Raw genomic sequence first — 12,933 nt, forward strand, 5'->3', positions numbered from 1 at the left:
GTGGGGCAACCTCTCCTGTGTTTCTGGGGTTTTTCAGTTTGGAAGAATGCATATGAAAATACTCCCAGATTACTTTTATATGCATCCTTGTTTAGAGGGGGCGTCAGGGACATCAGACTGTCACTTTCATTGATTTATGTAACTGAGTAAAGCATTCAGAACAATAATTCTTTTTATTATAGACACCTTGGTGGTTATATGTATTGTTAACGAAAAGATGGGGGGAAATAAGGGGGGCAGAGGGGCAAATAAGCCTCCTGGCATCCTTCCTTCTCGGGTATAGACAAATGGGACAATCCCCTCTGAATTATTGCAGCAGCAACCTCATGTACACTTCATTGTAAAATGGGGGCAGTGGTGGTTAGCCACAGTTTTTTGGAGTTCCAACAAGTTGCAAAACTAGGAAGCCCATGTTCGAAATATTTTGGGGCTTCTTGCCTTGCTCATCCCTTTTATGTATATTATTTCAGTGCAGGATGGGTGATAAGGGAATATAATCTGTATGTTTATGTAATGAGAAAATATACATATATATTAATATTATTTATTTTCATTATCACTCATTACATAATGCAGCCTTTGCTTTATCTTAAAACTAATTTTTTCATGGAACAAGGTCGTTGGAGTCAAAGATGCTGTAAATCACAACATGCCAATAGGCTTTCATATGGAGAAATGATGGGACTGTTAGTATTGAATCCCACACGTGCATCCAGCTGGACGGACCCACAGAAGCACAGAATCTTCAGGATCAGCCACAAAAGCAAAAAAGATAAATGATATAATGAGGCTGAGGAGATAATCTAATCTTCATGGTCCAGTTAAATAACGCAGCTACCATGATCACTAAAAACAAACTACCTATCTTTAAGGATAAATGTCCTGTGCCGAATTCAACCCAAAAAAATCCATTGCATCCTTCATCAACCCGTGGTCTTGTACCAGCCTGACAGAAATTTAATTCGAGCTGGCTCCTGAAAATAATTATTGTATTTTAAGAGTAGTAATCATTGGCTAGGACATGATTGAATGTGTCCATGGCTATTGACTTTTTCTATGATTTATTGCTTTGTTTAGTCGATATTCCCATCGAAATTGTATAATTAATTATAAGTGGGGCTGTCAGGTCTGCAGGATGGAGTGCCCTGATGAGTATTTGGGAAGATTAAATTTTCCTTAGCTGTACCGAAGCAAGGCTTGGGAATTTTCACAGCACGCTGCTTGTTGGATAAAGCTGTTTTTTTGTGTGTGTGTGTTTAGCAACTGCTTCTGCTCAAGATTCATTGATTTTTCTAAACACTTTTTTTTTTCCTTCGTTCCGTGTGCTGTCTCTTCACTAATAGTGGAATTTGTGCAGATGTGACAGGACCTGACAAATATTTATTATCAGCTACCTACTTTATCATTGTCCATGGGGAGGATTTTTTTTTTTTTGGGTCCTCTTTTTTTTTTTTTTTTTTTTTTTTCTCCTGTGTAATTTAAGAGATAGATGTTGGAGATACATAAAATGGTTATCATGCTTATGAAAAATCTATAATAGATCAAATTTTTCTAAGGACCAGGAATGCAATTTTCATTCTGAAAAGATTCAGATGTGTAGTTTGTTATCTTCTGCAAACGGCAATGAGATGATGTCTGTTTAATGGTACTTTTAAACCAGAGTCAAGTGTAAATATAATCCCCCAAAGTCATTAATATCGAGGATCCAGGTATAATACTTATCTCAAATTTCTCAAATGAGATTTCTATTGATCACTTTTTTTTTTTTTTTGTAAGAACACTGCTTGCTTTTCTGTAATATTTTGGAAAAATGCACAATATAAGTTAGAGCAAAAGGAATATTTGTGGAACACAAAACATTCTATTAAAACAAAAAAAACATACTAATGAACAAGACTAAAAAGGTAAACTGCAAAATTAAGCAATGAAAAGTTAAATCAACTATAATAACTATAAATTGTTTTTTGTGAAAACAGATAGAGGGAAACATACACAAACAAGTAAACGCATAATGTACTGTTTAAATGAATATGTAATTTAACTTTTTGTTCAGGTGGAGACAACAAATACAAATTCTGATTCTATTTTTCACAATACGGTATTGAGAAAAATATAATATTTAATTTAAAGTGCCCTTTAGTTTTATTCCAAAGTATTGTTGGATATCTATTAAAACATTTGAAGAAGAAAGATATAGTTTGAACTCTGAGTGGGGGTTATGGTCTGTCTACATTTTATTAATTGATTATGTACAGCTCCACAGAACAAAGTTGATAAACTACAAGACTAGAATTGGACTCAAACATTGTAATGGGAACTGGTTATTGGCTACAACAGCACATAATGGCCTATGCTGACTAGGCTTAGAGCAGCGGATCTGAGGGCCAGCTCATCCCATTGGGTTCCCTGACTGTCTAATTCACCCTGTGCAAATAAATAAATATGAAATCATATCTCATGCTCAGTAGTATGGGCAGTGGTCACAAAGGTTAGACCATGGGGCAGCTGGAGTCTTGTCCTGGTTTATTGGAGCTTACTCATTAAACCATGAGTTTTGCACATTTTCAACTTACTGACTTCACTTATGAAGGGCCGCTTAGCTTTTCCTTCAAGAAGCGCTATGTGGACTCTTCATAATAAATATATTTAATAAGGGATAGAGGGATTAAACATTAACTCCCAGTATGCAGGGCCAACTTAGCCCGTTTTGCAGGAGACACTCATCAAGGTTAGGCCTTATGAATTACCTAGAGCGGGAAACAAATAGGACATATTGCTGCAAAATAGCTATTGCATAGCAGGATACCTTCAGTACATAGTCAAATGAGATCTACATTTGTACCATTTTGTATTTGACAGAATGAACCTACCAAAAATGCTACAAATGTATGCAAATTGAATTAAGGCATGGGATTGGGACAGGGATATAATTTTCACATCAGAAATATAAGTAACCAATTCCTGTTTTTCTGCTATATATTGTCTAATGAGACATTTGCTACATTTGTTGTTTGTGGAGTGATATGTTTACATGAAAAGGCATTCTGGGGTGAATACCAGCTTGTATGTACTAATTATCCCTGAAGACATGCACTTTTTTATTTATGCTGACAGTTATCTCTACTGTACTCTAAACATCATTGCTTGCAAAGGGTCAATTGAGGAACTGTCAGGGGGCAATTAGAAGCTCAGTTTGCTTGTCATGTTCTGCGGCAATCTGCTGATGCCATTGTACAGATCTTTACTTCAGGCCTGGTGTATCAGACATTACAATAGATATGTTATATATCTGATGACTGAAACATGATTTACAATATCAGTATTAAATGTTTTTAGAGCAAGAGCCAATAAGCAAACCTCAAGTCAACCATATTAAATGTTACTTTTTAGTGTTTGCGTTATTACGGTTCATTGCCGCCTCAATCAGATCTCCCTCTTACGGGGTAACTCCGGGCCAAACCTAAAGAGTTCCACCATATGGTCTTCATTTTTGTTTTTCAGAATACTGCTGTTAGAGCATTGGTAACCTTCAGCACAACCACCCTTGGTGCCTTAAACAGTAAATAAATAAGTAAATATAATATAAAGGCCTTGTTGGGTGGTCATATGTCAATGATCTCCAGCAACAGACATTGGCATTTTACGTACATAAACCCTTTCTAGCACTGATCTTGAAGCTTTGCTATCCCGTAAGATGGTCCTTAACGTGCTTCTTCATATTTGCTTTTTAGTTGTGACTTTTTTCCTTTACTGTGAACTATGTGAAATTTGGTTTTTTTTTCCTTTATGGCTACTTCTGAAATGGCCAATATTACTCGCAATGAAATAACTTGCACAGTATCCAAAAAGCCCTCAAAGACCACTTGATTAGCTCTGAGTAACTGGCAACAAAAGACATACAGCTAGCAGATAGTGGTAGCAGCCTTCACATGCAGAGTTGTTTTGTTAATTTTATTTGTAGCACTAAGCTACAGTTAGAAAGAGCTGATTTCCAGGTTGCCCTCTTAGACCTTCAAATAGATAGTCCGTGACCAAAGTTTTGATTTTTTCCCCCCATTTTTTTAAAATTTGATGTGGTTGAGCTCATTATTATGTTAATTACTTTCTTAATAATTTTCACAAGCGTAATCTTCGAATGCAGTGTTTCGGCACACCGGTCTGTTGATCAAGTCATTAAAGGGAATTCATAGTTAATTGAAACATGTTCTTTTATGAACCAAAACACTGCTTTTTTCACCTCTGAGAGAAGCAGCATTAAAATGATACAAAGCTTTCTTTCTGCAACATTGCAACCTGAAAGCTTGTAAATTCAAGATATCAATTCTGTTTGTTTCAATGTCACAGGAGCCAATGTGAGCAGTAACTTTGGGTGCAGACACACTCCAAGATTCTTTGGAAGGGTCTTCCAATATAACCAGGGGATGGAGATATGTAAAATAAATAAAAAATAGTGCAGTATGTCATATCTTATGGAGCCAAGGTGAATAATAACAGGAAACACACTATATAGAGCTAAATATAGCTCTATTGTAACATCATGGGCAGTATAATCCCATGGTCAAGCATGGTGGTGGAGTGTCATGGTCTGAGCCTGCATGAGTGCTGCCGGCACTGGGGATCTACAGTTCAACATGTACTGTGACGTACTGAAGCAGAGCATGATCCCCTCCCTTCAGAGACTGGGCCGCAGGGCAATAATCCAACATGATAACGACCCCAAACCCACCTCCAAGACGACCACTGTCTTGCTAAAGAAGCTGAGGGTAAAGGTGATGGACTGGCCAAGCATGTCTCCAGACCTAAACCCTATTGGGCATTTGTGGTGCATCCTCAAACGGAAGGTGGGGGAGCGCAAGGTCTTGAACATCCACCAGCTCCGTGATGTGGTCATGGAGGAGTGGAAGAGGACTTCAGTGGCAACCTGTGAAGCTCTGGTGAATTTCATGTCCAAGGGGGTTAAGGCAGTGCTGGGAAATAATGGTGGCCACACAAAATATTGACACTTTGGGCAAACTTGGACATTTCCATTTAGGGGTGTACTCATTCCTGTTTTATTAGATTATATTGGGGTTCTTCTGATATTATAGGGCATTATGGTTTGATTTCCGTAATTTAAGGATTTTTCAAAACAGGTGAATTGTTACTTTTCCTAAATTCCACATTTTACACTATTTACACTATTCTCTATATCTGCATGATAATTCCTCTCCATTAGGTTATTGTTAAGTGTGTGATCTTTCTTGATTCATTCTGGCATCCTTTTTAAGGGTAAGCGATGAGAAGGTAGAAATGTTGATATGCAATTTGTGCCGCAGTGAAACACATAGATAGTTTTCATAAATACATTTAGTTAAGCTAAATACTATGATTTTCCCCTTTACAGAATTAGACCTACAGATTATTAATTTGCACTTAATTGTAAACATACTATACAATCAGAATCAGAATAACCGTTTATCAATGCTCTAAACTGTTTTTATTTTTCCCGATTTACAAAGGCATATTTTTCTCTAGTGGTTTGTATGAACGTAGTATTAGCAAAATAAATGTATAGTTATATAGAGTAAAGTTCTGAGCATTAATATTTATTTGATTCTTATTTTTCTTTTTTGTTCTCCTTTTTGTTTTGCCCCAAACTTCATTTCCCTTCCACAGCTGTGAATTCTCTAGTGAATGCTGTGGATGGATTTGACAAATGCTGCTAATATCACCTCCTGATCTAACAATGCTCTGACTTTGCTCTGCAGGTCTTGATGAGTAATTGCTGTTGTTCTACTCCAATGACTGAATTAAGTTGCCCTGTTATAAAGGGTTCATACTACAGTGATTTCAGCCGAGGCAGCTCATGGCCATGTCCCAGCGGACAATGACCTTTTGTAGGGTATCTTTCTACTTCCCGATAAAACAAGCTAAATTGTTTTCTATTGACTGAGGATTCTTACTTTATCTATTAAACCCACCGCATTTAATACAGAGAAAATCTCGACAAGTCACGTTACTTTATTGTAAACATTTGTGTCTTAATTAAGACCAGTTACATTTGATGACTAGGGCTGTACATAATTATTAAAGTCATTTGATTATGACAATACAATAATCAGAGAACAACCATATCACACAATATCTATTTTATAAAATTCCCCTAAAGCTGCTATTCGGTATTGCAGATGATCTTTCCCTTCATAGTAACACTAGCAGTGTACCTATAAATGAGTGGGAGAAACGTAATGCATTTATTAGTCTCCCTGTTGTTAGTTCGGTCTCCCTGTTTGTTCTGTACCTGTATTACGCTCTAATGCTTTACAAAGCAGTAAAGCATATCTTTAGGAAACCATAAATAGAGAGACAATGGGAGTTATGTATAAAAAGAGTCTGGTTTGTAAAAGTGGTCTTATCAGTGGATCATTCCATTGGTCACTATGGTAATAAGGGAACTTTTGCTCCCAAATCATTTCATACATTGAAGCCTAGAATAAGCTATACTGGTAGTCTAAAATATAATTCTTCACAATTTCCAGCGCTGGCTCAAAGTCTGATGTAGCTGCTTTTTACCCCATAGGAAGCCTTAAAACATATGTTCTAAGTGTAAGTGTTGAGAGCAACTAAAATATGGTCAGCCTCCTATAGATCAATAAAATTCCTTGTGATGTTTCTCATCTGGATTGTGTTAACTATTGAAAAGTCGCATGTATTGCTAGAGTTCTTTGGAAACACTAAGGCTGGGCAAGCCAGCACGAGCCTAAACTGAGATTAAAATCAATGCCAGGCTTGGCATGTGGGGGAAGAAGCCAAATTAATGGAGTTAGTTCAGCTCCTGACAGACACACACAGGGTTTTTTTTGAGTTCACTCCAGAATTATTATTCTTTCATTTTTACCAAAGACAACTGGTAAAAACTAAAGAATAATAATTCCGGAGGTGTTGAGATAAAGTTCAACCCCATGAATTGTTAGTTTTTCAGAAATAAATGAAACGGTTCAGTAGTTAATATGATCATTATATTTTAAGGTAAATGTTTCAATATCTTTTATTTTTTTCCCCCATTGTAATCCAACTGTGTGTCCTAAGGTTCCATTGTATCTCCTAGGAATAAATTATTGGTGTTCTCCACAACTGTTGCTTGAGTGCTGCATACCCTTTTTCATGATAACTGAGCATGTCTATCCCTGAGATTGATACACACTTTCTACAGTGATAAACTCATTGAAATGAATGGCGGCAGCAGCATTGTGGCACCAATGCATGTGCTTCAGGTAGCTGCTTTTCACAAGATAATTAATCTGTACAAGTAGCTGCTAATTGCACATCTCACAAATGATTTATCAGGCAGCAAGAGTCAAAAGGGGACAAAATCTAATTTGATTCGGAACCTCTGCCACTCATACAATGGTATCAGCACAGCTGTGAGATGGAACATGATTAATGAGTGGCAAGTAAACACAGAACATTCATGGAGAGTTCAGTTCTGCTGACATTCGCATATGGAGAGGAAATAAGACTTACCGGGAATGATAGCTAATAACACTAAAGATTATGAGCTTTTTTTGCTCATTAATTCACTTTAACGTCACACTCAGCAGAGACACTGATTTGCAGATAAGATCATCCATGTTCACTATGGGAGTGAATAGTGTAGACCAAACTTTTATTACCGAATTCAAGAGATTTAAACATCATATAGCGTACAGTTCATGTAAGACCTAATGATGATTCGTACAATATGTGGAGCGCACCTGCCTGTGAGACAGCTTGCTCAGGCCATGTGACATGTTCCATCCACCTCTACCTGTCTGTATGCTTGTGCAAGCTTGCCTACCCAAGGTTAATGGAACTGAGCGGTATTAAATACAGGTCCAATCTACAGTGGCTGGAAAAGGAGTAGATTGGCCTAGGGACCTCCATCTCAATATTATATTTCCCCAATGAGTAATGTAAGAAGATCTTCTGAGAAAATTGTTTTTATAATAATTTTTTTATATTTGCTTTCAGCTTTTAGAATTTGACAAGGAGTTGTCTGTCTTTAAAGACAGATTGTATGAACTGGATATCACATTTCCACCCAGGTAAGAAAATCATTTTGTCTTTTGTCAGAACCTGCACAGGTTGAAATTTTATTTAGTATTTAAAGGCTTTCTACCCATAGTACTAGACTGATGCCAGAGCTTGCATGTTTGATGTTACTTTACATAGTGAGTGAGCCAAAGTCCTATATAGTGACTTCTGGTGAGATAACTGTCCTTTTCGTTTAAAATTTCTATTGGTCCTATTGGTACATTTAAGCAGACAGTTGATTCAGGGTAGCACTTCTATTGTGTCAAGGCATGCATGGCTGTCATATTTCGGTGGCATCATCAAGTAAGTAAAGAGGTACGTTGAGAATAGTTGTGGAATTGTTAGTGTTCGAAGTATTCCTCCTACTTAACACTTGATTTTTACTTTAGAACTAAGAGATGTCTTATAAAGCCTAAACCAACTGTGAACACCACTGTTTGCAGAGTATTAAAATCTGAAATTCTCTAAATCACAAAACTTCTGGGCCACCGCTATTCAAGATGACTCTAAACTTGTCCAGGAAAACATCCACAAGATCCAAACCTGTCACCTAGTAAATGTATCATGATTATTTTCTGGCCAAAATCTCCTTGTACTTAATGCACTGAAGCATTTGTTCTAGTTACTATAATCTGGCTGTTTCTCGGAGGCCAGCTGGGATTCTGATTGCACCTGTCCCGCGGGAGACGAGCACTCAGCTTGTCGAGGTTATACCAACTCTGAATTGCTCTTATTGATTGATTATGATAAGAGTAAAGCCCAAGTTTGTAAATCTCGATGTCCATCATTAGTTATGTACCTTCACTAGATGTGGGTGGGTAAGGGGTACTTTGATTTAGAGGAGATTATAGAAAGATAGTCCTTTAACATTAGGAATCTGCATACACACAGAAATGGACCCTTATGAATTGTAGGTAATTACTGCTTTTATTTTGCAGTTAACCTGCACTTGAAGCTTGCTGAGTCAAATTAAACCAAATGTCGTGCAGGCCACAAAATAATTTCATTCATCTGCATAGAAAACAACGGGTTGTCCTTAAACCCATTAATGACAATGCATTGTAAGCCCATATATGTATGGGCTTTGTCTTGAAGGGGTTAAACATTCAAAGAGAAGGTGGTGCACAGGCAAAATGCCGGCAGGTCGTGAATAAAAAGTGGATAATGTAATATGTTTTATATTCTAGAAAATGCTCTCATATTACTTCCCCATCACTTCAATGAGTTAACTGAAGGGAAGACTCCAAAGATAAAGTAGGAACACTAGACATGTTAATAATCTAGCGCTGATGTTAGAAACTCCATTACATGGAGCACATGATACGCTGACAAAAAGATTGAACATTGCATTGGCACAGTTAAGACAAACAGCTGATTTTCCGCTGATGTGCGAGTGCCGAGAGGACATGTGTGATCCTCGTTGCTTAGCAGAGGTAACCATTCTGTACGGAAATGTCACTTTGAAAGATTAGCCTATACAGGCTTTCAATTAGAGAACAGTCTAAATTGAATAAGCATACATGACCAAATAGATGGATGCATTAGTCAAAGATAAAAAGCAATTAGTTATGTTCTAATGAGTGTGTTAACCCTTTTTACTCTAGCGGGAAGCACAATGCATTGCTCTGTCCTCTGGTACAGAAGCTTCAACCTCTTGAGCATTTAAGTGAAATGTCAGGTGAGGATAAGAAAGGTAGACTAATTAAAAACAAGCAAAATCTGACATTTTTTCTTTCTCTACAGGGCCCTTCCAAGCTCTTGGAAATGAAAGTTTGATCTAGTGGTGTTTCATCACCTTCAAAATATTGTCGTTAAAGTGTGACTGTGTTTCTTAAAATATAGAGTTATTGCTCATTTTGCCAATTTGCAAGACCCTTTACACCCCTGACAAGTGTTCCTGGTATATTCCAATATCCCACATCCAAAAAGAGCTTGATGGGCAAATTTGACCTTTTTTTAGCTATTATAATAAAATAATAGAAGTACCCCAAATATTTATTTTCTATTGGGAAATGTGTACCCCACACCCTTTACAAATGCAAAACAAACATAAAAAGTCTGGGTGAAGGCCTGGCCACGCTTCTAACCATATGATCTCTTTATTGACCATTGCAGTTGTTGGGAGGTAAGAATGCCCTGTTTGGATCTAAGTGTCCCAGAGCACATTATTCCTAGTGTGTGAATTTGATATTAATTTTTGTGTGTCCAATTTGGAGGAAATAAACAGTGTCAAGTTTATCCTAAAATAACCCAGATGTGTGGTTAAATAAACACCTTGCATGTACTGTACCTGGTAAGAAATAATTACACAAGTCATTAGCAGCATATGCCAATAGTTTTAGCCACAAAGGGCCTACTCGTGCGCGAATAAGGGTTTGGAGCCCCCTGCACCACAGGAGCAGCAATGGTTTCTTTTATATCCTTGTCAAGACAGTGACAGCATTTCAGTCAGAGCCAGTCCTAGACCAAGTAGCACCCCGGGAAAGAATATTCTCTTGCGCCGATGGCAAAATTGAGCGATGAAGAAGCTATACAAAGCCATGTACACATGGTGCATCACAGGCACAGGAAATAATTGCTCTGCCCCCTAACTTTGTATAGCTTCCTCACTGCTCAGTGATCTGCTCCCCGCATGTCATTCTGCACACCACCTTGCTGGATCATACACTAAAGCACTATATTTAAACACACACATAGTCTAACACCGTACACTGACACTCAAGCAATGTACACTAACACACACTTTAGCATTGTACATAGACATTCCACCCAGTTTAACACTGTATACTGACACCCCCATACACACTCACTCTAACACTGATATCACACACACACTCTCATTCTATAACTGTACAGCAACACCCTGCACAATCTAGAATTGTACACTAACATACATACACTCATTGTAGAATTGTACTGTACTGTTCTAACACTGTTCACTGACACTCCCCTCACGCACATAAACACCATATACTCATACCTGGGGACTTCTGGGCTCCGGCTACCCATAGCCTTCCATTGCTGGACGCGGCCAGGACTGCCCACTGATGTCAGTGGGAGTTCCGGCTGACGTCAGAGGCGTTCCTGATGATGTTGGGGGCATTCCCACTGACGGCAGTGGGAAACACCCCAATTTAATGGAAAAATGGGTGGGGGGCGGGGAGCGGGGCGTGTCAAGACCGTGCTCCCATGACCTGGAGGATTCAGGTCTTGACCCGGAGAAGCGGCAATCTTCGGGTCAAACCCGGAGAGTTCCCATGTATGTGTATACAGACATCATATCCCTGTGGTCAGCATCAATTTCCAACATACAGTGTGAGGAAGCACTGCAGCAGCCATCTGAATGAACAGACCTTGTGCTTCCTTTAATTTTGGGCCACTTAGGTCTATGATCTCCCCAACAGATCCTGCTCCTTCAGCGGCTGGGTACCCCTGATTAAGGTGTCCCATGCGGCTGCTTTGGCTGCCTGGAAACTAAGACCGGCCCTTATTTTAGCATCTGACCCAAAGCCCTAAGAATGTTGTTCAGCCTATTTGCTACGTTTACAATGCTGCATTACTCTTAGACATTTGTAATAATGGCTTTAGAGAATAAGTGCCTAATTCTACACATTCTGCAGATTGTGAAGTGGGACATGTACTCTTTTGCCAAACCAATGCACTACGTGGGCTGTAATATTCCAGTGTAATGTTTACTAAGGGATCATGGGAAATGATCGAAAATAAGCATGTCGTCCCTTTAGTTAATGCCATAGCTAAAATGTATAAGCCTAATAACTCAAACACAACATTAATTAATAATACATGTAATACTTGACTTTTAGTGCTAGCTAGTTTTTAATCTAACGTTTGACAGTTGCTCTTTAACTTCAGCAGCACCCTTACCAGTTTACATGCCAACCAGCAGCTTCTTCTTTGCTGCGCCCTGAGCCGTTATTACTGTCTGGAAGCTACAAAAAAAAAAACCCCGCTCTGGACCTAGTTGTAAATTCACATTGCTTACTCAAGACGTCATCACTCAGGTCAAGCTTGGCTGGCCTGATCACTACTCACCCTTGTGATGAATTTTGCCTTCCCATGTTAGTTGTGGTCCTGGAGCCAAAGAGGCATGACACGGCAGTGATGGAGTGCTGGCATCTGGCCAGAAGGCTTTAAACCTCTCATTTACTGGACATGGCTAGACCGGCTACAAAATAAGGAACACTTTTTGTCATAGAATCAGTAGATGAATATTTACTTGAAATATTTCACATTCCAATACAATGTTAATACGAAATATAAACTGCTACAAAATAGTAATATTTAAAGAAAGGAATTAAAAACACAATTATAACGTCATAAAGAAGAACATGTTTTCATACAAAATATTTAGATGGGGCCATTGTTAACCACTAACTACATAGGTCATCATACTGTGTAAATAGCTAGGTAAGTAGGTGTATAGCGAGATAATATATATCACCAACTACCTTCCCTTTATATACCCTTATATTATTAAGTGGAACCATTGCCGGTAAACTGGGGATAGTCCCCTCTTTTTGTATCCTTAATTCCCTATTTATTTGTACCACTAGTCTTTTCTTATACTGCTATCAGATAGTATTAGCTTATATAAATACTATACTAACAAGCTATTGTTCTTTTGGATATAGCAGCAATGATTTACACAGTGGTTCTTACAGTACATGCATTCAAAGGGTATACCAAAACTAGAACTGACCGTAAGATAATGTTCTCATGCTATCCCCAGTTATAGTGGAATATGAGATATGACATTTTCTACACTGGTATGTTGGGGAAATATCTATGAATGCACTATTATCATAATTTTCTCCAGGAAATACTTCAGCATTTTTTGAATGAGTATCTACTCTTTTGAGT

The 12,933-nt window shown here is 38.1% G+C and overlaps 1 protein-coding gene across 1 annotated transcript in view; it reads left to right on the top strand.

Moving 5' to 3' along the window:
• Positions 1 to 12,933, top strand: part of LOC149298955 (inositol polyphosphate-5-phosphatase A-like) — a 217,842-nt gene that overhangs the window by 186,725 nt on the left and 18,184 nt on the right. Inside the window, exon 12 of the mRNA XM_089486955.1 lies at positions 7,990 to 8,063. Within this exon, the coding sequence (XP_089343081.1) occupies positions 7,990 to 8,063 (74 nt within the window). The remainder of the gene's footprint in view (positions 1 to 7,989; positions 8,064 to 12,933) is intronic.

Source organism: Sceloporus occidentalis, unplaced genomic scaffold (assembly GCF_023333645.1).
Source record: "Sceloporus occidentalis isolate IW3139 unplaced genomic scaffold, rSceOcc1.0.p SCAF_30, whole genome shotgun sequence".
Lineage (NCBI taxonomy): Eukaryota > Metazoa > Chordata > Lepidosauria > Squamata > Phrynosomatidae > Sceloporus > Sceloporus occidentalis.